The sequence below is a fragment of the Psittacula echo genome (assembly GCF_963264785.1).
Source record: "Psittacula echo genome assembly, chromosome: 10".
NCBI lineage: Eukaryota > Metazoa > Chordata > Aves > Psittaciformes > Psittacidae > Psittacula > Psittacula echo.
The window spans coordinates 3,375,936-3,401,348 of NC_137741.1; the positions used below are offsets into that span (position 1 = coordinate 3,375,936).

General features: G+C 43.4%; 1 protein-coding gene across 1 annotated transcript in view; it reads right to left on the minus strand.

Annotated features, from left to right (window-relative positions):
* Positions 1-13,752: 13,752 nt before the first annotated feature.
* PSTPIP1 (proline-serine-threonine phosphatase interacting protein 1) overlaps positions 13,753-25,413 on the minus strand; it is a gene marked incomplete at its 5' end in the record, with an annotated part of 47,034 nt that continues 35,373 nt past the window's right edge. The window contains 6 exons of the mRNA XM_080626367.1: positions 13,753-14,417; positions 16,377-16,477; positions 18,076-18,146; positions 19,665-19,749; positions 22,799-22,895; positions 23,517-23,615. Of these exons, the coding sequence (XP_080482493.1) occupies positions 14,286-14,417; positions 16,377-16,477; positions 18,076-18,146; positions 19,665-19,749; positions 22,799-22,895; positions 23,517-23,615 (585 nt within the window). The 3' untranslated portion in view covers positions 13,753-14,285. The remainder of the gene's footprint in view (positions 14,418-16,376; positions 16,478-18,075; positions 18,147-19,664; positions 19,750-22,798; positions 22,896-23,516; positions 23,616-25,413) is intronic.

A 25,413-nucleotide genomic window follows, 5' to 3' on the forward strand; every position in this document is an offset into this window, starting at 1 on the left:
TAGAAGCGTAAGCTTTAGTACAAAAGCACCAGTTTTGAGTGGCTTCACTTAAATAGGTCTGCATTTAAGGTTTGGTAGAAGCTTGACTGTATCATAATAGCTCTTTTTATTTGAAACGGTGCCAGAGAAAAGCAGCACAACAAACTTGGTTGAACTCGGTGGAAAGTTAACATGTTGTGAATACAATTAAGAAAAAATCTTTTGCCTCTTAACAGTGGAGGATGAGTAGACCTGCTATAACTGCTGTATGTTAATTGTGCATTAATGTGTCTTGCATTATTCGGAAGCTTTGTCACTGCTCTGCTTTCCATGGCTTCAGTTGCCTCAGTCTTTGTGGATGCCAGGAGCATTCAGCATTTCTACCAGTTGTTTGTGTGCTTTATCATGCAAACCAGACAAGCTCAGCCAAACTGATACCAGCATAATCTTCTCAAATACCCAAGAAGCATTGCTCAGGAAAAGAGAATTCTGGTATGTATAGTCTGTTGTTAAGGTCAGCGTATCTTGGGGGGGAATTTAAGTTTCTCAAGAGTAGTTACACTGCTGTAGAAGTATGCTTTTGGAATTCTGTGTTAATTTCCCAAGGGTAAGTTTCAAATGATAGGCTCTTGAGGCTTAGGTTTTCATTCTTACTTTGGTATGTGGCTTAATAATCTGAAAGGCGTCCAGGGACTCTCGCATTAAATTTCCCAGATGTGGTAGCAAGCCTGCAAACTGAATCTACTGTAAGAAACATTGACAAATTTAAGGATTATCTTCACCATGTTGTATTGCAGATTGTAGATATGCTTGGTATTATCCCACACTAATAAGATTAACCTGACCCTGACTTGTAAAACCAGGGCAGGTTTTAAACAGGCTTCTGTGTTGCAAAAAAACAAAGCTAAGGATGCTTCAAAAAGTAGTCAGCTCTCACTAACTATGAGGCAGAAAGAAGCTTTACAGTCAACAGCTTGAACATATCTCTTTGAAGTGAGGATAGTTATGGAAAGATTACAGTGCATGTACTTGTTAATCTTACCAGAAGCCATGGATCTGAAGTAGAGATTACTTGATGGGGCAGCACAAAGTACTTGCATGTAGATCAGGAAAAACTCTGCTTTAGGAAATGCATTGCATGCTGCAATGTGGAAACTTCTGAATCTACTTCATATTTTACAGCATTTTGGCATAAAACACAATCTGGACAAAGCCAAATCAAACTTTTAACTGTTGTGAATTACTGTTTCTGGGAATGAGTGGCCTTCTGGCATTGGATGATGTCTGTTGGGTCTTGGATGTGTAGATAGTTATGGTCATGTGCTTTTAAAACTAAAATGGCAACAAAAAACTTTGCAAGTGTCTGATACAAAATGCAATGTATGATGCACTGAAGTTGGGAACAGGAGAAATAGTCAGACATGATTGCTGCTGTAGTATGATCTGACTGGTTTTGCTCCTTATGGTCTTTGAACCAGAGAATCACAGAATCAATTGGATTGGAAAAGACCCTTAAGATCTTCAAGTTCAACCACTGCCCACCACTGCTAAGGCCACCACTAACCCATGGCACTGAGGCCTCATCTCCACGGTGTGTGAACACTTGCAGGGACGGTGACTCCAGCCCTGCCCTGGGCAGCCTGTTCCAATGCCTGAGCACCCTTTGGGGAAGGAATTGTTCCTCAGCTCCATCTAAACCTGCCCTGGTGCAGCTTGAGGCCGGTTCCTCTTGTCCCATCCCTTGTTCCTTGGGAGCAGAGCCCAGCCCCTCCTGGCTCCATCCTCCTGTCAGGCAGTTGTAGGAAGCGATAAGTTTCCCCCTGAGCCTTCTCTTCTCCAGACTGAAACCCCCAGGTCCCTCAGCCGTTCCCATCACACTGTGCTCCAGGCTCTGCACCAGCTCCATTGCCCTTCTCTGGCCGTGCTCCAGTACCTCAATGTCTCTTTTGTAGTGAGGGGCCTAGAGCTGAACACAGGATTTGAATCATCCCGTACTGTAAATGTGCTTGGGCTGTTGTATGCTACTTACTGAGACAGTGGGATTCATACTCAAAATAGGGAGGCATGCACAAGTTCTTGTGTAGTGTTTGAGTTAATGCTGCCTTACCTTCTGTCTACTTCCAGTTATGTAGACTTCCTGAATTCTGAAGGTGATTGGAAGCCAGACTGCTTAAATATTTGTTACTTGGTTCAGTATACTTGAGCTTGGTTAATGTTGAGTATTACCCTATTACTAAAAGCCTTGGACTGGCTGTAAGTCCATCTTGCTTAGAATTCCAGAGCTGCAAACTGATCTGGCAGGCTTCTGACATTCAGTCTTCGGTCCTAATGTGTGTAACTCTGGAGAAGAATTTCTTAATCTTGAGTCCTGTGGAAAAGGAGGCAGTTTAATTAAAGGCAAATGACAAATGTGAGGCTTATCTAGCTGTAGGTCATGTATCTGTGTCCTGTTGAAAGCTTTAAACAATGAAAGCAAACCAGGCTGTTCTGTTTGTCAGGAGGGCTTTATACATTACCATGCATTATAGATTGTAAAGGTGCAGGTGTAGTGTGTTGCACCCATTCACGGCAGTACTGTTAGGTGTACCTGCTTCAAGGGGAATTGTGGGTTATTTGGCATTTAACTGTGCCTGTAGTAGAACAGCACTGTATTTGGGTAAATATGCAGAGACCTTACTCCGTTGTAAGTATATTAAAATACTAGTATTAAGATGAGTCTTGATATGCTGAGTTTCTTGCTGTCCATGTGAGCACTATTTCTTGGGTTTAGCTAAAGACCTTTGTTTCTCTTAGAACTAAAGTTCATGCATTTCCAAAAACCTGTTCTGTGTCTGAGAAGAGCTTCTTGACTTGTTTTCTGGCTGAATTCCCACGTATTCTGGATCCAGGCTGCCTGCTGCTGTTAATAAAACTCTGCTCTTAGCAAACTATTCATGTGCTAAGAAAAATGAGAGCAGAAGACTGGATTTCTGTCCTGTGGGTGAAAGTGCTATTACAAACAGCTGCTCTTTTTTGAGCTGGTGAAGCCATATGCCTTTCCTTGCCAAACAGTCTGAACAGGGTTTGCACCCCAGCTTTTTCTTCACCTGAATTAGAAGGTCTGCCTCAGCATGAGATTTGGGTTTTCAAGTTTAGGGGGGGTTTTGCTGTTGAGCAAGCAGTCATGTTAGTATTAAGCAGTGGAAAAGTCTAAAACAGTGTGGGCCTGTCTGTCAGGTAATACTCCGATAATCAAGTTTTCTGTTTTAAGTTACCTATATTGGGTTTCCTTCCTCTTAAATGAAGTTAGACCACAATAAAAAATGGGCTCCTGTAAGCATTCAAAGCAATATTTTCCAGTATGGACTTCATTGACATAATGAGCAACACAAAAAAGAAGAAAATACTAAGAACTTGGGTGTGAGCAAGCTGGAGTCTTCCTTTCCTCTAGTACAGTTTCAGTTGCTAGCTGTTTTTCTGGCTGGTACTGTTGAATCCTATTTAGCATACAGCTTTAATCTGCACTGTAGTATAAAGTTACCTCCACTAGCTAGTTTGAGATCAGCTCAGGTCTCAAAAGTAATTGAGCCATGGCAGCATGCAGGTTAGTAGGGACTACTTAACGTTACTGAGAAAAATAAAGATAAATTTAGCATGTGCTGGATTAAAGCTGGGAGTACCACAGGCTCATTTGCTTCCAGTACCAACTAGTCTGGTTTGTTCAATGGTGCTGGAGTTTGCAGTGTAGGCTCTATCCAAGCTACGTGTTAATTTTACTTGGTCTGTATCTCTGGTCTGCACTATGATCCTTTACCTTTTTCACTGCCCCTCTTCCTGTGTTTCCAAGCTAGTTCACAGTCCTGAAACTTAGCTCTGAACATGATTCTCATTAACGCTTTAAACATGAATTGTTAATGTTCTCCAACTTTAGCATCTTTAACTGCCTTTTTCTTTCTTCTGGCACAGAATCTACATGTATTAACTATTTATAAGGTCAGAATTCTAGCACAGGGATTAGTAAGTTTCTTCCCTCCCTCTTTGTGGAAGTCTTTCGTGTATTTGAAGAACATATTTTCTGTGACTGAAAAAACTCAGGGGCTTACATTGCAGCAAATGAAATGAGGTTGTTACATCAGGAAATGCATTTTGTTTTCTTACTGAAAGAATGAATAAGCTTTTGATTCATTAGACAGGAATGTTTGTGTCACTGTAGTTCGGCCTTTCTGTATGCTCGTATCTCCCAGTGCTTTTTAGGGGACAGGGAATGACTTAGTTTCATTTATTTCCTTGTCTCCTGTGTCTGTTGGTTTTAGTTCCTGTTGGATTTCCTTCTGTCTCTTAGCTGGGCATAAGGCAATCCTTGGAAACAAAATGTCACATTTCTTCATTTTCACATGTGACTGACTCTACCCAAGACATTTCTTCTGTGTATTTAACTTTCTTCAATATACAGTATGTAGGATGTTCCTATTCCCCTACTTAATCCGATGCAACTCATGTTCTGTTTGCAGTCTACTGAAATTCAGCTCTATTACAGTAAGAACTTCTAGCATAGGAAATGCAGAACCAATAAATAATCTGTTGATTGGCTTAATAGAAGCTCTGTAGGACTGATTATGCTGTAGTGTATTGATTACATCTTCATGTTTCACTATGCTGTTGAGTGCTGATAATGCTATCTATGAAGTCTAGCCACTTCCTTTCAGCAGTTATTGCTTTCACTGTTACTTCAGACAGTGAAGTTAATACCAGTAACACCAGGAAGGAGAAGGGTTTGTGTTTTCATTTAAGGGGGTAGCTGGATCTGTTCTGTGTTGCTTGGCAGTACTTTGATTCCCAACTTCAAACAGCTAGCAGTATGTGTGCTTTGCCCTAGCTGCACAGCTGAAGTGGCTGCTCATCCAAACCACCTGGGTCTGGTGCCTTCTGCTGAAGAGGCAAAGGAAGTCTCAGTGCAGACTGTGCAGGAAATTACTGAAAGAATGATTGAACATTGTGTATGCTACGTGGAGCACACAAGTATGCAGCTTCCCTGCAGCAATAGGCCTGACATGATCCAGAGCTTTCAAACACATGGGAATAGAATTGCCTTAAGGGTATTTTTGAATTGAGCTTTGTTTCTTGTTGCTACTATTAAAATGACTTTCAAGTACATTGCAGTGCAAGTCTGGTTCTTTGCTGACTTTCAGCAACCTAATAGGAGAGGCTCATGAGAATTCAGGAATCTCACTCAAACTGCAATCTAGGAAGGCATGATCAGTGTGTTTGTCGTGCTAAACACAGGGGAAATAATGGTCCAACAAGCTCAATGGAATGAAGTTAGTTAAAAAAAACCCTGTCTTGATAGCAAGAGGACAGCTCATGAAATATTTCAGTACTTGGAAGAGATGAGATTTGAGATAAGCACTTTTGGTGGTGGTAGCTTCCACAATACGGTGTTAGTGGAGCTTGTAACTGACTTAATCTTAGACTTGAGATAAATCCCACTGAAATGCAATAGAAGTCTAAGTGCAGTGGATCTTAGGTTTTCTTGTGCACCGTGTCCTGCAGCATAGGCACACACTTGGATGAATGCAGCGCTTAGCAGACTGCCCACCTGAGCCTCTACATTGTCAGTTTCTTGCTTTTTGGTGTCACCCTCGCCGATTGAAGCAGCTGCCCTTTCTACATATTAAGAAACCTAATTCCACATCCTTTTTTAAAGCTCATTTTGCTAATCTTTTCTTTGCTGATATCTGCAGTTTCTCATAGCTGATTTGTTTCCTCTGGAGCTGAATTGAGTAGAAGGAAAGGTCTTAATGGGGTCAGCATCTCTTAAACATGAGGTATGCTTGGGTTGTTGCTAAAAGGCAAGATCTGACATCTATACTACATCTAAACTGGTGCTAGCACGAACATTCCACTGTCTGCCAAACTGCTAAACTGGATGCAGTGATCTATGAAGTGGAGCAATATTTGTTGGTTGCTCTAGGCCATGCATGGCTGTTTGGGTGATAAGCTGCTGGCGTTCTTGTCCTGTCTCCCATATCATTCTCATAGCACTGAAGCACACTTGAAATGATATTTCACTTCTGTTGTAGGGCTGTCTTTCTTGGATTTGCTGTTGTCCATCTTGGGTTTGGTGATAATGTTCAGTAGTGGGACTGATTAGAGAGCAAAATCAGTAGCAGTTACCAGGATTGTTGCTGCTGCTGCTTTGGTGGAATTCTAGGTATGATCTGTGTCGTAGTTCTGCCTATGCAAAAAAAAATACCAAGGCAGCCCTGCAACAAGTCATATTTCCTTCTGTATAACATACCACAAGGATTAGTGCTCAAAACTTACACTGAATTACAGGCTACTTGTTAGTAGATGGAGGAGTAAGTGCTAAGGAAGCACATCTATACATCTGCTCCTCAGGCATGTGTTACACCCCAGGCAGGTAATGGCTGGCTGGGGTAGCAGAGGTAAACATCAGGTGTAGCTTTTGCCCACCTCGCTATGGCAGTTGCCTTCATGATACAGGTTTTGTTTTTATGATATATATTGAGCCCAGACACACACCTTTGACTTAGTCCTCACTGTGGCTGCAATGACCTCTGCTGGATCTGTGCCTGGCAGCAGCTGTTGCTTCCCCCCATCTCTAAGACTCCAGGGTTATTGTTCAGCTGTATTTTGTGTGGTGTATTTACATTGCAGATGAACATCAAGTACAGTTTACCCATAACCTGAAAGCATGACCAGATTTTGTAGACCAAACTTGGATGTGAGCTTTAACTACACAAATGAGAGATTATCAAAGCTCAAGTCTGGTGACCTGCTGAGACTCACTTAGTGATCCTGCTAGAGTGCTTCATTGCTGTACTTGAGCACTCCTGCAAAGTTTTAACTTCTTGGTGCTGTGCAGCACTTCTTTTTGCTCTCACCTGCTTCTCTTGACCCTGAATGACCATGCTTCACCTCAGAACTGAGTTAAAGCTTCTGATCTCTTTGCCAGAGGGAAGCCTATAAACATGGGTTACTACTGGTAACTGGTGAGCCACAGCGGTATAGGACCATGGAGCTGATCCTGCTGACACTTCAGGGAACAGACAGCTTTGCTTTCATCTTGGTTGTGTGGTGCTTCAGGCAGCAGCCCTTTTCACCAAATGGCTCCTGCCCCATTTCAAATATTAACATTAGCTTTTCCCAGCATAACAGTGGTGTCAAACCTTTGCTAACATCAGGCTGTGACTGAAGAACTGAAATTCATTTTCTTCATGCTTAAATAAAATGCTTAACCAAACCACTGACACTGGGGGAACTTGGGCGCATCTAGAATGCTTTGCCTGCAAAAGCAGTCTGTTTTGTAGGCCAAAGTAGGAACCTGTCTAGAAATCTGATTCTGAACAGTTGTGAAACTTTTCTCCCACATGGACAGAGGAAGCAGTGAGAGATGAAATGAAGTCGTGCTTGGCACTGAATGAGGCTGCCAGCAAATGAAGTGTTCATACAGTCTCAACTAAGAGAAGGGTAGGTCCTCTTTGGCAAAGACTGCCATGTGTAGTTCTGTGCCAGGCCTCTACCAAACACCTCAGAGGCAATAGGCAAGACTTTATTTCCTAGTACATGGTATAGAAGAGCCAGACACTCTTGGCATTTCGGAGACTTGGAAAATGCCCCGTATTTGGAAGCATGCCTGTTGCTAATAGTCTGCAAAATGCTCTTGTGCTATGAACACAATGTCCATTTAAAAGCATAAAACCACATTTTAGCCTAGCAGTGTTACTATACATGGGTGGGAAACAAAGATGTCTGCATGGAGACTCTGCAAATATATTAGGGCCTATGCTGATAAAGCTGTGGTTAAAAAGGTGGCAATGGACCTTGCTAAGTAGGGCGGATGTATTTCCCCAGATCCCTTCTATCCCTAGAATAAGGGTTTCTCTTGGGTTTTGAATCCCCCGCGTGGCTGCTGAACTGAGCAGTGACCATAGTAAAACCTTTAGCTGCCACTTAGGAGAACAAAGTCACTGTCTCCCCTCCCCAGAAGGGGTTCAGAAACAAGAAGGGCTGTGCAGCCCTTCTCTAAAGACAAAGCATTTCTCACGTCTATCAGTGCATTGAAAGCTTTCCCATTCATACTGATGTTAACATTCTTATCCTGGGAAGGTTAAAGTTCACCAGTTTCCCAAGAAGCTCCTCCATGGACTGCTTTCGGCTTATAATTTCAGAACAATCCTTCCCTGGATGCAGCTGTTGAGCATTTGTGCCCTTGTGAAGTGGAAGGGAACGTACTCAACTCCCCCACACGCTCCCTGCATTGAGTGTGAGTGTTCTGTCATGTCTACAGTCCCCTCCCTGAGAGCCATCCTGTTGTAGTACAAAACAGGCAACGGCACTGTGCACGTAATGCAATTTGTCCTTTTGTATAAGATTTTCCACTGCAGATATTGATCTGACCACCACCCAATGCTGCCTTGGTTAAACTGAGTCTGGAACGGAGCAATCACAAAAATACGTAGAGTGCCAGAAGGATTTTTCAGCTGGTGATGCCAAAGTGCTTTACGAATTCCCCATGATGAATGAGAAGTATGAGGTGTGACTTCTCCAAAGTCATACCTTTGCTTCACAAAGTCAGTCACTGCTTTATTAAAGGGTTTATCCTGGGCTCCTTGAACAATATAAGCACGGAATCCCACACTTGGGACATTTCACTCAAGTTTAGGCTGGAATTTCTTTAGCTGTACTGTGTGGCCATTTTCCCTGGGGCAGGGGTGCCTCAAATGCCAGGATTTCAGTCAAAGAGGATTTAAGTCAAAGCAGCACTGATGCAGTTATAGTTCATTCAGTATTGTACCAGTTAACACGCTGGTTACTTCTCTATATGTCTGCCCTTGGCTTGGGGGATTAGTTGAATTATGGTAAGGGCAGCAAAGCTCGGATTATAAATCCTGGTTTATGTAATCTGTACTACACTGGCTCTTTCAGAGCTGCTAAGTAAAATTCCTTCTGATTCCAAAGAACCTCTTAGTATAGCTGTTTCCTGTTCACCACCACACATGCACGTTCTCCCCCAGTTGTTTTTGTACCCTCCTTACCCTCAAGGTGATATGGGGACACACCTGGCTATAAACCAGTAAACCCAGTTCCATTCATTCAGTGCTTTTGCATGATTTTGTCTTTCCTAGTAGAAGTGTCATGGATGTTGAGTCTGATTTCTCCTGATTTTGCTGGGAGGTCTCATTTCTATTAGAGTTTTATATCTAAAAGCAAGATTTAGTCTGTGCTTTCAGTAGGAATACACCACCACAGTTAAATCTGCCTTTCGGGCCCTTGTGTCAGACAGCATTGCTGCAGCCACATGGCACACAGCAGTGAAAGGCTGTAAATGTGCTCTTAATGTTGCTCCAAGCAGCTTTGTGCCAGATCAGGTGTCAGCTGCCCTTTAGCAGCTGGTAGAAGTACACTGTACCATGTGCACTGGCTAATTTGATGGAAATACTATCTGGCCATTCTAGAAACAGATCAAATAAGTACTGTGAATGGTCCAGGAGTGCACAAACCTGGAGGTTGAGTGTGGCTCTGAGCTTCCCTCATCCAAAATGTAAGCTCCCACTGAAATTAGGTAATTGCTAACAAAGAGTAAGTAATGACTAACAGTTTGACTAAAACTTCTTTGCCCTCTCCACTTTCTTGCAGTAGATGGGGTGTTGCTGTGTTGTTAATAACCTAGTCACGGGTAGGATGCTAATTCCTCTTCCTCTTCAAAGTCTAATTACTCCACACAAGTATCCTTTCCTCTACAAAAACCAATCCATAAGGCTCTGCAAGCCCCTGGCAGCTGTTTGCTTTCCAGAAGCCCAGTGTGACCTAGCATCAGCCCTTGATCTCTTTCCTATTATCTAATAGCTCTTCTATTTCCTTTAAACCTCAGCTACAGTGAGCATGCCCAACACGTCACAGCTGCACTATAGGAACACCTGTGATGCATACTGTCATTAATTTAGGAAGCTGGTGAATGGTAGTGACTGATCCTAATGCAGGCTTTTAGGTTTGTCTTTTAACAGCCAGCTCTGCTTTACTTTCTGAGCTTGAGCACTTGATTGTGCCCACAGCCCCGTGGCAGCAAGGAGACATGAAGGCCAAGCTAAGGGCACCTTCCTGTTCTCCTTGCTCGCTAGTAATTGAGGACAAATGAAGCTGTGTGGCTGGTAACTGTCCTTGCTTTCAAGGCCCCAGCCTTTGCAAGTTGGAGAACAAAGCAAGGGAAAAGAGGTGGTGTTGAGCAGCAGAGGTTGCTGTTCAGGCCTTCGCAGTTTGTCGTGTACTGTGCAGGGTTGTTGCTAGTTCATATTGAAGGTTAACAGTGACCTTTCTGTGCAGCAGACTCTGTATAGTACTGATGTAGAGTCCCCTGGGTTCTCTGAGCCTGCACAGTTAAGCCAGCTAGCAATGATACAGCCAAGAGGTTACATAGTTCCAGAGGAAAAGGGGTGTTTGTTATCCACCAGTTTTTAGGTTAGGTGTTTCTTAATGCACAACCAGGCTTCAACCTGATGTTGGCTTGTAATGAATGTCCTCTTGGCATCCATGTGCTTCCACTTAACTGCACTCAGTAATCAGTGAGGTCTGAGCTGCAGCTGGGAATCTTTGCCTAGAAAATGACCTCTGGAAAGAAGATTCAGACATCGAATGTGCCTCTTGAAGAAACGGGATGCGAAGGAATCCAAGGTAAGACTTGCTGCTGTTTATGGCTTGTGTATGTGATCTGTCAACACTTTGGCTGAAGTATGTCTGGGTTGTTTGTAACGCAGAGTTCAAGCCAGGGTCCTCAAGGAGATAGCAAGCACTTCAGACCTTGAACAGCCACTGTGCTCCTGCTGTTGCTGACTGCTCAGCTGGAAAGGGATTGATTTCTTTGTTTTAGGTGACTAGTTGTAACAAATGCTAGAAGGAAGCTTGCTGTCTGTAGCAGTGGACCTGTGAGCTTGGCTGGAGGTCCATTCTTTGTAGTAAAGCACTGTCTGCATTGGCTGGCCTCAAGCTGGGTCTCCTGGATCTCTCTGTTTCTGGTCTGACACTACTTTGACCAAATTTTACTACTGGCTTGTGGGATCTTAATGCCATATACAGGAGCTGAAATGTGTTCTGGGCCTCATGCTGCACTTGCAGACATTTCCTAAGTACATATGGTTGTCTTTGGTTAAATGTTGTTTTTAAGAAGGTTTTCCTGTTCTGCTTTATATGGTAAAGGAGAATAATATACATATCTGTGTTGGGCAGATTGCCTACTTCCAACCTTTGAATTCTTGTTGTGGTTAAAGAAATAGTAGAACAGATTACCACTACACTTTTTCATATCAATCTTATGGTCATGTTCCTCCAATCCAAAATCCACCTCAAAGAACAGCAGGTGTCAACCCGAGTTCCTTCCTATTCTGTTGTTATTCGTGAGGGAAATGAGTCCAAATCTTTCTTGCCACTCACATGTAATGGACAGATGATGCCTAGTCTGGGAAGAGCTTGTGTGTGATCCCACCCAGAGCCAGAGCACTGGCAGTGTCAGTTAAAAGGTAGTTTGCTTATTGTGAATGGGCACTGAAATAAGAGTTAACTTGACAAACACACAACTTTGCCACTGTTGTTTTGTTCCCGTGTGTTGACTGGCACCACCTTGCCAAAAACTGGTAGTCACAATCAAAGGGGAGGCTCACCAGAAGTGTTATCCAAAAAGAATTTCAACCAAAAATGTTACACTTCAGCTTAAGAATGCCTCCTGCTGGAAAGGGCCCATTTCAGTTTCCCATTTCAGCTAAAAATTAAATGAGTACTCGAAGGGGTCAGTTTTGTTGCCCACGTGTGACCAAGCTGGAGAGGAAACACTGAAGGCGAGATTATGAGGGCAGTAACCTACATTTGACCTTCGTGCTTTTTCGTACTGATGGGGAGGGTGGGTGACACCTAAAATGTGGGTGTGCTCAGTGGGTGGGGTATTTCTTGGTATCTCTGTTCTATTTCTGACAAGTGCTGCCACACTGATAGGGCTAACTGCGTAGCTATGGCTTGGTAATTACTTACCAGCCACACTATGCAGCGTAAGGCAGAGGAATAATGAGAAGATATTGCTCCTGCTTTTCCTTTTCCGGAACAGCGTGGAGTTAGCATGTGGGACCCAAATGCTATGATCCTGGGTAGGTTTTGAAGAATCTATAGCCTTTTGCACTTACAACAGTATTTACTTGACAGAAGAGATAGGTAGAAAGGAAACCAGGTTCCTGAGTTTAACAGCAAAAAAAGAGAAAGATTTGATGGGGTAGAAGCAGCAGGCACCATCACACTGTCTGTCGGGGATGTAGACCGTATGGTACATGTTAGCAAAGACGATCTGTAGCAGGATTTCAGGGTAACCAGATCTGGGCATTGCAGTGGCTTGTGTGAGGCTGTCAGGGCCCCCAGAGTCTTAGCAAAACCCCTGTGTCATACATAAATTAGAGGAGATGCATCTCATAATCTGCAAAATATCCACCTAAATTTATTTCAGTATTCATTGGTTTATTACAGTTCTCTGGAAGGCTGAGTGTTGAAGAAGCCAGTATGTTACATCCCATGCTTTAGGTTTTCTCTCATGCTGTACACAAGGAGCAATGTGGTAGTTGTCTCTGATAGCAGCATTTACACTGTGGTGGCCTAGCTGCAGGTTATTGTGGTCCATCTTTTCATTACTGTTCAGTTCAGATGTGGTCCCAGAAATCTGTCATTAACACCTTCAGCCTGAAAGGAGCACTACTGTTCATACATCCTAGTGCCTTAAATGCCATTCAAATTCCTGCAGTTCCTCTGAGCCTCTGCTAATGTGAGGTACTAAGAGCCCTTCAGTACTGATGCATGATGACTTGGGGAACTGTGGGAAGGACAAGTGTGCCTGTGCAAAGGACGGAACTAAAGAAAAAGGGCTTGCAGGAACTTGAATTCCATTCTTGAAACAAGAAATTAGACCAAGGTACTGCAAGTACCTCTGACCTTCATTCTGTCTCATTCAAGGAATAAGTGCACTGACCATTATGGCTTTTTCTTCTGTGTAGCGTTCCCTTTGTTTTTCCTGCTGTGTCTTAGCTAACAGTTCCTCCCTGCTCCGTGCCTTTGCGTAGCAATTTGATTAATCTTCATTGCCTTGGTTCAGTTTTGAGAGCTGAAACCTTGGCAAACAAGGTCATTCTGCCCCAGAAACAGTGTGCTCTGCTTCAGATTACATCTTCTATTTTATTTTTTTCATTCTAACCATCTCGGAATACTGAAGAGGGAGAAGTGGCAGAAACTGCCTATCGATCCCTTGGGAAGTACAGCAGCAACTGGAACCATTCTTAAGTACTGAACTAGAAAAACTGATAGAGCTGAAATCTGTGCAAGACAGTTAACCTGCGCAGTGTGGCTCCTCTGAAGAGGGTTTGTTGAAGACCTAGCACATTAAAAGTGCCTGGAAAGGAACCAGAGCATGTCTGCACCAGCAATCCCAGAGGCTGGAGATAGACAGAGAAGCTGAAGGAGAAGCATCAGCCAGGTGGTCAGAGGCATTGAAAGGAGAATGCATTGATGACATGGGTATGCAGATTGCATGAGGAGGTGATTGGTGCTTCTTTCTGGTGCTCAGAGGAGAGGGATCAGCACTGCTGGAGTCTTTGCTTGTTTATTGTTTTTCTTGCTGTTCTTTTAAACGTGAAAAATCCCAGGGAAAGTGTCAGGGAAACCATCCAGCCGAGGCAAAAGCAAGCCTTGAACTCGTAATCTGCCCTTATTTTGCTGCCCCAGAATCCAGTGCAAAGCAGAGGCATGGGTAGCATGGATTTCATTGTATTAGGAGATGGTCGTGATCGGGAGTGCCTTGTGTAGTACTGGTACTGATGTGTGTAGGCTGTGCAGTGGTAGGAAGGGATCCATGACAGAGAACGTGGCTGCTGTGACTGTGAGGGTGGCTCACAGGCTGGCTGGAGGTAATCCTCCATCCAGGACTTGTAGCACTTGCTTCCTGGGTCTTTTTCCTTTAGTGCAGTTCAGTTCTGGGCAGGATTTTCCTCCCAGATTCATGAAGCTTTGCAACGCTGATGGCAGCACAGTGTGCTGAGGGGAGGAAGAGCCGTGGTAACGACCAAAATTCCTAATTGGGTTTTGCAGACAGTGTAGGCCAAGAGGCGCTGGGATGGAGCAGGAGGAAGGAAGAGGAAAGCGCGGTCAGTTGGCTATTATTTCCTGACTGGTAATTGTAGAAGACAGTATTATGAGTTGTCCTTGGTCAGCTGGAGTGACCTTGTGTGCTGTTTGTTTTCAGTAATAGAGTATTTTTGAAGTATGAGGACTGGGGCTTCTTTTCATCAAAGCTTTTCCAGATAAGAGCCTGGCACAAAGCCTCGCTGCCCATTCCGTTCTGCTGTCCACCAACCGTCCTCATTTTCTTCAATGACAACTACGATGTCTCCTTCACTGATGTCCAGCTCATCCATGTTCTGAAAGGAGACCAGAACGGCAATGTGGTTATTAGCCTGAGAGCACAGGAGGGACCAAACATGTGCCTGCTCATTTGGGTTTGGGTTTTTTTACCCTGCCTTTCGTCAAAAGTCTGCCAGTGCCCTTCTGGTTGGGAAAGAGCCTGAAATACTGGGCAGTGAGGGGATTAAGCACTTACTGAGATGGTTGTTTCCTTACTCTCCTCAAATTTTCCCAGCCTCCTTGGGAGCAGCTTGACTGGTGTATCATTGGGGAAGGCTGGAAGGGGTTAAATACAACTGTCCTGAGCCAGCTAACCCTGACCCTTGTGTAGTCTGCAGGTGTTGCTAAATAAAACAGTGCACAGCTTAATTCCCAAGGGAGATGATAACAGTGTCTCTGCTAATCCAGGCCTTAAATAGGTCTCTCAGTTCTTTTAATACAGAACAGCAGTGACCAGAGGAGGTGCAGCGACTTTTCCTAAGCTAGGTAACTTTTATCTCCAAGACCAATGGAGGAAGCTGTTGCTGAGCTCTCAGGCAGCTCGCAGTCCCTTCAGTGGGGCTGTCCTATTTTCCATAGGAAACCACTTTGCTACCCGCAGTGTAGTAAGATAGAAAACAGAGTAAGAGAGGCTTCCAGATACATTTATCACATCAGCTAAATCTAAATTTAATGTACCTGAGTAGGTACGAACGGACTCAAAACTGAGAGGCCTCTGTATACATTATACCGAAAGTAGTAACAGGCACTTTTCTCAGCAGGGAAAATCTGTGTGTGTCATATTTTTAAGGCAACTCCTGGAGTAAGGATCTGACAGAGATGCAGCAGTCTCCTCGGGAGGTACTTTCAGCTGTGCTTGCATGACATTTCAGGAAAATAGTAAAAGAGTGTTTAAAACAAAGCAAAGCAAACCAAAGACTAAATCATAAAGGGTGTCAGAGTGCTGCTGTACCCAAGAGAAAGCTCTCCTTTCCAGCCCTTTTACTGTTTCCATAATTCACCTGGCTGCCTATTTTTGTCACATGCCAGCATTTCTTCCATGTTGGCTATTGATGGCAGGTCCCTTTTAGTGAGGGTCTCCCTGAAGACCTCCTGGCTGCTGCTCCTTCTGCTGATCTAAAGCCAATAAAATGAACCTTTAAACTGACAAGTAATTAAACTGTCAAAGTCCCATTGGGGGATAATGATTTAACAAGAGTCCGAGAGTTTCTGGAGTCCATCTGAATGAAAAAATACTCATCACCAGTCCATTTATAGCCTTTTACTAACAGTATTATGCCTAGATAGGTCTGGAGCCAGTGTGAGTTCAATATCCCCATTAATGATGCAGGTTGCTCTATATAATAACCTTCTGGTACATGGACCACGTCCACTCTGATTCTGCAAAGTGCAACATGGATGTACAGGGAAAGAATGTCCTTTATGGGGATTCAGTCCTCTCCAGCATGGAGAGCCAGTGTGTTAACCTGGAGCAGGACTCTCCAGGTGATAAGTGAGATCAAATGGAGTTACTAGATAAGCATCTCTCACATATTCTTACATGAGGAATCTGTAGCCGTTTTCCCTAGGAAAACATTTCACAAGAGATGGAAGTTCTGAATGCACAGTACTGCGTACTTAGTCATCATTCCCAGAAAAATAACATTTTCCTTGTGTTTGTGGTCTCCTGTATCTCTAGAAGGAGGTTGTAACAGCTCAGCATTAATTTAGGGGTGATTGCACTAATGTGTAATCAAAAAATCTTATAGTTTCATCTTGAGGCGGCATCATCTAGTGATGTGTGCCAGGAACTGGCACTTGGGTTTCCTGGCTTCTGCGTGTGACCTTGACCAATAATCCTGTAAGTGTCCCTGGCTGCAAAGTGAAGATAACGCCTCCTAAACAGAATCAACACTTTCAAGATGTTCCACATCAGATCAACATCATCTATTTGAAATGTGATGCTGCGAGATATGCATTTTGAAGCCTTTCATTACCTGGGCTGTGTAGTCATAAAGTACTCTGTACTCCTGTGATGCTGTGATTCTAGCTTTTTGATTTTCAAAAATGGATGCATAGACCCCGTCTGGTTTCTCTGCTAGAGGAAAGAAAAAAAAAACAAAAGTAAAACCCACCACAGAAACAAAGAGTTCAGTTGCTTATAAATGCATGGGATCATATGCAAGAGTTCACAAATACAAGGATGTCTGTTCTCTCTCTCTCTGGAGATGTACATGTATAGAAAAGCTGCTGTGAACTGTACTTAAAGTCCTAGACACAAACTGTGTCCCATTGATTAGATGACAGTACACCCTTCGGATTTAGTGGGAGGTCGGACACTAGCTTTAGCCTCATCCAGGTTGGGAAAAATGTTTATCCTGCGGAAGCACAATGTCCAGAGAGGGAACTGCTGTGATTAAAGTGGTTTAAAATGGTTGCAGCTGGTGGGATCAAATTTTGGCAGTTCAGTGACTCACACAGGGCTTTTCTTTTTCCCTTGAGATAAATGGCAAGCACTGTGCCGATGGGTCGGCGACATTTGCTGGTAGCTTACATAGCTCCCAGATAGCTATTTGTCACTGACGTCACTTTCTTGGCAGATGTTGCTTTAATCCAGCTTGTCATAATTAGGGCAACCTCTTATTTCCTCCCAGCATCTGCCTGGGAGCCTCCCCTGCCACTGGGGTGAGCACAGTTTCCCCACAGCGATTCCTTTGTGGGATGATAACACTCTGACAGTGCATGGAGCATGCAAGGTGCTTGTACTTTCCCCCTTTCTATCTCTGGGTTAGTTGTCCTTCTCTAAGGAGCACTGTCAGCTCCTGCACTTCCCAGATATTGAAAGGCAAGCATGGGAGCAGCTGAAAAAGTTGAACACAGAGAGAGTTTTCCATTCCTGAGGGCCTTGCCCTGGGAACGCTCTCCCCTCATGTCCTTAGCCTAAGGGAATTCAGGAGTGACTACCCTCAACTGCTCAGCACAGCATTGCTCTGCATGTGCAGGTCCAGCTGGCGTTTGGTAGCACTGGAGCGTCTCCCCTGGCTGAGCACCAAATGCAACAAGTTAAGATGGTCTGGGCTTCATTTCTGCATGCCCAAGCAGGCAGGCCTGACAAAGGAAATGGATACAGGGTGTTTGTAAAACTGTTCTAAACCAGCTTTTTGTTTTCTTTAAGCAAGAATCACAGTTAAAATGGTTTTGGTTTAAATGGAACCATTCAAAGTGTCTTCAGCTGTTACTTTCTGCATAGTGAAAGTACCATGTTTTAAGTGTCATGTTAAATGCCTGGTTGCAATGGTTACAATAAGACTGTGTAATTGTGAAACAAGGTGGATATTTGCCTTCCTAAGGCATGAACCTGGTCTGTTAAAAACTATGTATTCTCATGGGCTTTTTAGAGGTAGTGTATTTTACTTTAGGAGAAAACTGTTGCCTAAGATGGATTGTGGTGTTCTGAATGTACAGTTCCCCTTTGCCTAGACAGTGGTTTTGAAGATCATATGGATTATTTGGCACTTTAAACTGGGAACTTTGTTTAATACACATCCAAGCTAGATTCCTTTCCAGACTTCTCTTACTCTTGACTGCTGACATGTGAGTATCTGCTGTGCCATTTCTGCTCCCTGTCAAAGCTTGATTTAGCAATGTGATCTAAAACAAACACATCTGGTAGACCTATTTCCTGAAGAGGCATACCAAGAGGAGGGGCTGAAGGAGTGGCACTTTCCGTGTTGTGTTTGCTGCTTCCATGCAGTAGTCCAGAGAATCTGCAGAGCCAAGAGAAACCAATGACAGAATGAGTGAAGAGGACTGGGTATGAGCATTCCTTTGTCTCAGCTGTCTGACTCAACCTTCCTTCCATCTGCTGCAGCACTGGGTAGATGTCACCTCTTCCTGTGGCTGTCTGTTTTCATTTCTGCTGCAGATAAATTTATCTTCAGTTAAAAATACACTTTAAAAATGCAGCAGAATACTGAACCGTCAGCTATCACCAAACTATGCATAAACTGTATCAGATAGTATTTTATTGTTGATCTGAAGGCACCAAAGTGCAAAACTCCTATTATTTCACAACATTAATATGGTGAGAATTATCAGTTATTTAGAAGAGATTACCATTTTTAAGGAAGACTGGTGCAATTTAAAATCCAAAGCTTGCCTAACAGCCTTTCTGAAAACTGAGTCTAAGGAGGGAAAAAAAAGATATTTATCTTTAATCTGTCCCTAGTTCTATATCACTGCTGAGTACTGGAGACTAAGTGAGGAAATGGGTTAGGATTCTCAACCATAGGTAGAAATAGCATTGCTCGCTTTAGGCATATTTAAGGGGTCTGATTTTTCAGTTGATAATTTCAGTGTTAATGGAAAATGGACATCCAAGCTCAACAGTTTCTGCAAACCTCGGGCTGAGCCTCTCTTGGCTACTTGCCCATGCAGAGCACTTATATTCTACACAGCAGTACAATTGTCTTCTGTGACTGTATAGGATGCAACATTAGAACTCATTGTTATAGAAGATCCGGTTTCCAGCTGTAAAACAGAGCATTGTGTATAAACCTTATCAGCTCCCTAACAAGCCTGAACCACACTTTAAATGGGACATCACAGCCTGCTTCTTGTCTTTGCTGTGTAATAAGGCTTGTCAAAATATAAAGCTCTTCTACTTTAAATGTGATGCCATTCCCACTGTGAATTAGTCATTTTGGTATAAAATATTTAAACCCAGAGATCGACCATGCTCTTCTGCTGATATAACTGCGTCCATGTGACAGCATTTACCAGCATAAATGGATCAGAAAAAGAGAAATTGCCTCCCTAATCATCACAGTTATTCCACTCAGTGCTTTTCCCTTTGGTCTAGCTACAGAGAACAGCTCTTTGTTCTGCTCAGCTGGGCGGTGCAGTAAGCCAGGAGGTATTGCTGAAAAAGACAGCTCTCCCCAGCCCTTGCTCCCAGCAAGATTCACCTTTACCCTCCCTTGAACAAAGTGGTTTTGTTGCTATGTGCTATGACTCAATAGGAAAGAGGAAATAAGTGACTGCTATCCGCTGCTGGCCAACTAATTGTTTTATGAACACATCCCCTGATTCTCTTCCCACTAGGCTATGACAAAATTACTCTCACTCTGTTTTTAATGGGTTTACTTCTTCTGTCAAGTTATATTTATTGATATGTGTTGCCACAGTAAAGGAAGTAATAACTTTGCAGGTCCTGTTTCCTGTCATCATACATTGCTGTTCATACAGAGAAATACCTGTTCTGGGAACTGAAGTTTGCCACTCACCTCTTCATCATCCCACAAGACTGGGTTGGACTGCTGTTGTTTCTGTTTGGTTCTTTGCTGTAGTAGTTCTCATATCCTATTGCATCTGCAACAGGGTGATAAAAATGAGATGTACACATGGGCAGAACTTTTTCTCGCCCCCAAGAATGCAACCCACCGTTGCAACCATTGGGCTGCTGGAGCAAGCTGCAATACAGCACCTATCTGCACTAGCCTATAATGTGGCTGGAGCAGGTCAGGGGGACCTGAGGACTTGATAGAAGCCATTCAAGTGATTGTAAGCGGATATGTCTGTGGTAGAAGGGCATGCTTGATATGAGATGAGCACAGTCAAGGTCCTGAAGAACCATTCTAATAGCTGTGCCTAACCCTAATGCAGAAGGCAGTTTCCTCCATGGCTGTTCCTTCTGTTGCCTTAAAGCTCAGGATTTAAGGGAGCAGAGCATGACCTGAGACCATGTTCATGAGACAATTGGCTGCAGTGTGTTTTGTTTCTTTTTCTCAATGTAGTGAGGCAGGAATTTTTGTCAGAGCTGGGAGATTTCTGAATCTTATTGGCAGCAGCAGTAATGAGCAATTTTCTGGTCTGTGCTTGATCTTGAGTGTCTTTACCTTTCATATCTCCCTTGTCAGCCTTCTGAGAGCTGATTTGCCATTTACCCAGAGATATTTGGGTTTTGTTCTTAAACACAGTTATGTTACAGTTCCTTCACTCTCCCCCATGGTGGTGTTAAGGGTGAAATTGCGACCATTTCCAAGTCTAGCTTTACAGATAAAATAGTTACACATGGATTTATTTCTTTTTCATCTCATGGCTCCCAGTGTGGTTGCTTAGAGCTGCTGGCCACATGCCCTTTCTGCCTTCTCTGTGTTAAAGCCAAACAAACATGAGTGAAGTCTGTGATACCGTATTATCTCAGTTCTGATACCAGCAATTAAGACTTTGGCATTGGACTTGGGCTAAAGGTTATGTTGACATTCTCCCATTGGGTCAGCCAAGATCATAAGTTGAGCAGGCACGTACGACTAGTGTGAAGAATCCCTGCAAATAAGACTGAGGGTAATTAGACCCTTAAAATGCTCAGAAAGCTCACTCCTGTTGCCCTTCCTGATTGTTACCTTGGTAGTTCCTACTCTATAATGATTGTAAGATGAGGTAGAAGAGGGGAATGAACAATCACATCAAGAAACTGAAAGACTGATGAAGGTCTGCTACACAATGCAAACCACACATGGGCTTTCTCCTGCATTCTGCAAATAATAAAACAGATCAACGGGTCACCATGTGCTACTGTGCAAACTCATTAGCCAGAGCTATGGAGAGACGAGGATGTTACTTCCAGAGCATGACACCTTCTAGGTGGCAAAAATAAAAAAGCAACCCCAAAACCCATCAAAAAAGCAAGACAGTTCTTTCTTTGCTTTTCAGAAAGCTCACAAGGGTTTTTCCCACCTATTTCTTATTAGAAATGAGTCCTGACAAAGCCAAGAGCTGTTTGCAGAAAATTGCCTAGGCAACTGAAGAATGAGAAATCTCAAATAGGAAAAAAGCCAACTAGCTGAGAATTACAGATTTCTTAGTATACAGAAGTTGTTTCACACTGTTGCAAGGCACAGTCCTCCCTTCTGCTAGTGCAAATGTAGTTTTTCCTTGGTAAGTGCTCCTATATCAGTGAATTTAAATCCCCTATGTGAAAAGGAATAAACTATAGCAGCAAAATGGCGTCCAGTGCACCACTATCAATATATTCATTTAAAATATTTCTCCCAATCGCAATTCTTAATCGTTGCAGGTGTAATGATGGAAAAGGCTGAGTGAAAACCAGGCTCAGTGCTCAGTTAGTGGCAGCATCCAGCTCTGCTGGAGAAGTTTCTGGGGTGCAGTTGCTGCCAGCTCCAAGCTCTGTGATGAAATCAAAGGGGTCTAAGCTGCTCCTGTGTGAGATAGCTATCCCCTGGGTCAGGGGTGTCAAACACCCTGCTGATGTTTGTACCTATACAACTCCTGGCATGCACGGGTTTTATCAGTATAAAATTTTCTTATGCCTGCATAGCTTATTCCCCACTCCGAATGGGAGTAAGCTCTGTTGATACTGTTGAGGGCATACTAAGGGCATTTCCTGTTTGACCTAGCAGTGTGGTGTTAGAGCAGATAGTGGAAGTGAACCACTATCTGTGCACAGATGAAAAACAATGGAGGAAGAGATCTTTTCAGCATAGATATGTGTCATCAACTGATGAAGAGATGAAATACGGCCTTTTCTTCTCCTTTTACAAAGGCTGTGAATCTTTGTTTACTGCAGCAGCTGCACAGAAGTGCAAGCACCACTCAGTCTGCGAGTATCTTGTATTGCTTGTTGAAATCAGAGGCTGTGGTTTGTACTTGGCCATGTGAAACATTAGATAGCCTCCTTTCTCATGATGTGTGTGGAGAACTACCCTGGAGCAGCATGTGTTCATTTTACAACTGCTCTTAGCTCTTGGTATCTCAATCTCCATTTCAGCCCAGAGGTTTTCGTCATTCAAGTCAATGAAAAGGCTGTTTTGGCTTGAATGGGCAGTTTGTGAGCCTTGCATTACTTCTGCATGCAAATGTTTGTTCAACATTTCCCCCAACTGGAGTCTTGCCTTTCTATGAACAACTTCCTGAGGGGACAAAAGATGTTATTGCCCATTGGGCAGGTGGAACAAAACAAAATAGAAAGTCTGGTCTTTTCTGTGCTGCAAATGAAGAGGCAGCATCTCTGTCAAGGGGATACCATGGTGCAGTTACATGGTAAGTTGGCTCTGACTTGTCACCACTGCAGGAAATTGAGGTTGCCATCTCTGCAAGGCAGTTTGCCACCTCCTTAACGGCGTCAGCTCAGCTGTACTGTGAAATGAGACTGGTTGCAAAGCCAGAAGAACTTCTCTTTCATTTTTTTCCAGTTTTGGAGGGTTATTTTTGAGTGGCTCATCCATCTATGCCACTTACCATGCTACACAGGGAGCGGTGGAAGCACGGTGAGCAGGAAGTGAGCCATGGGCGGGTGGCAATGAATAGCGGGAGCACAAGCTCCAAAGGGCATGTACTGCACAACTGCAGCCTCAGCCTCCCGGGTGACTCATCAGACAAGTCCAATAGGAATAATTACCTGGAGGTTGTGTTCCTGTCATTTTAGTCTTAATGAAGTAGTCTATGTCTGACTCTACAACGCAGTTCTCCAGGCTCAACCGAACCTCTTCATACAGCTACAAAACAGAACCCAAGAATTGAATTTAATTTGTAGCATTTCACATTCAATCAGTGGGTAATGCTCTTCTAAACATTTTCCCCTTAAGAGACACTTTATACTTGGTACATGTCAGACCTGGGTGGATCTTCAGCCTGTCCCCCATACAGACATTCTTGTAAACACAGTTGTTTATTTGGGCTCTGGATATTCTTTTAAGAGAGGATGCTGAAAGCAGTCCAAGGCTTTTCAATGCAAGAAGGAAATCAATAGCAGGAAACAACCATTCAAAGTCAAAACTAGTGTGTTCTTTGTCTTCCAATTTTGAGACCATGAGTGGATGCCTTTCTGAAAGTTGTGCTTCAGCCCAAATATACTCGACTGAGCATTCTGGTAGCTGAAAGCACACCCAGCAAACTGAGGGGAGGAGACATGTAAGTATCTATATCCAGGCATATATCTGGTTTACATCTAGAAGGGAACAAGCTAGATTGAGAATACTCCCCCCTCACTGAAATGGCACAACAGCCAGTTTGCTGTCAGCAGGCACAGAGAAGGGCAAGTTAGTGCTATACTGCTAGAGCACTCTTTTCCTCCTCTTCCTCCTCTGCATGTAAAGTTACTTGGCAGGTGCCCCTACCTCATCATCCTTCACACACTGCATGGAGAGCTGGTTGCAGTGAACCCACAGCGAGTTGCGGAGGATGGTGATGCGGTCACACTCCTGGAGCTGGAAGACCTAAAGCCAAAGAGAGGATGTGATGTAGCCTCATGGTAGTTAGTTATTTGCATTGCAGGCAGCAACAGGGTCAAGTTGGTGAGTCTGCAAACTGTTCTGAAGGATCCTTTGTAAAGGATGTCTTTGCAGCTACTGGAGAAGCTGCGTCTACTTGCTTGTGCTCAAGAAGTTGTTTTAATTGATTGCACCAAATTAAAGTTATGTATTATAGACAAAATCAAAGCAGGGGAGAGGAATCAGAATCTGGATTTGACTGCCAAGGATTTCAGAGTTGAGGTCCAGTCTGCTTTGAAATCTTGATGTTTAGCAGATCAGTAGAGTACTAGCATGAAAAGGTTGTATTTATGTTAGAGGAAGAGCCAAAACTATCCATCTCTGCCTTCTAAAATGGCTTTCCATACTTTTCTCTTTTGAAACTATGAAAGACTCTCTGGAGTTGCCTCTCTTCATTTCTAACGTTCTTTTCATGGTAAAGAGAAGGTATTTTTCGTTCTTCAGAGTTTAGTCCCTGCCTTCATCTGACTGATTTTTTCTGCTGTTGTTGCACAGCTTGGGAAGAATGAAGGGGGAAGAGAGAGAAGTGTGAACTGAGCTGGGGGAAGAGGCAGATCAACTCTTACTTGAAGAACTTAGATCAGGGTGGTTTGATATTTTTTAAGTTATACTTCTATAAGTAGAACATAAATTTTTGGTTTCCTAAGAGGTGTGAAACGCTCAGATGCTTCCAGCCATCTGTTTCCATCACCATTTGCTAGTAATTATGTCCAGAACACCACAAATGTGTACAGTATTCAGCAGAACATTTAGTTGGGTGTGCTGCCTGCCATGTAATATCTTGCCATCTAAAAACTAAACAGCAAAAAAGGAGGCCATCAGGGGAATAAGCTGGCCTTGGGATCAGTTTTGAGAGAAAACAGAAAAAGCTTTTACCTAGAGGGTGGAGAATGAGTATTTCAATATCCATTCTGAACACAAAAAGACAATTTCTGCAGCCTGGCCCTGCAGGGGCTGCTGAAATAGTATGAGAGCTCACTGGGAATTCTCCAGGTAAACGATGTCCTGTCAGGAAATGCAGCTCAGCAAAGAGGGAAGCATAGTGACTCTGGGCTTGTCGGGTCCTTAGCAAAGCAGAGCTGGGTGTTGTGTTAGACACATCCCTCGTGCTTGTGCAATAGACTGACAGTGAACCCGGACATCTTGCTCCAAGGATTGTGGCACTGGCCCTCTCTGTTCCATTGCTGCCACTTGCTAGCCAATAATTTGGGCTACGGGTGTGCAGCACTCAGCTGGAGACCTAAGCAACTTCAGCACTTCCACATTCTCCACTATGAAGCCAGAAGCTGGGGATCTTAAGCTGCTTTTTGTGCTAGTTACTAGTTTTAAATGCCTCAAAAGATCTCTCAGTTCTTGTATCTACAAGCACTTTTAAAAGATGTCCAAGATGCCCTTCCTTTCTGAATGAGTTCAGCAGCAGGCAGGCCACAAGCTCTGTGGGCTTTTCAGAATTTAGCCATGTGGGAGAAATGAAGTGTGTTTGATTGTGGAACACCTTACTTGTTCGTTGGCTTTTTAAGAAGGGGGAAAATTAAGGCTTGGCAAAATTTCTATGGAAAGTCTGCTGTGCCAGCCATGGGACTTTCCAGTCCTCCCAGATAGGGTATATTTAAGAGGAAGCAGAGAACTGACAAGCTATGCTGCTGGCATTTTATTTTATGTGGAAATAAAGCCTGCAACAAGTAAACATAGCAAAATCATACTTTAGCAGATGGGCAAATGTACTTGAAGGATTAATATGACC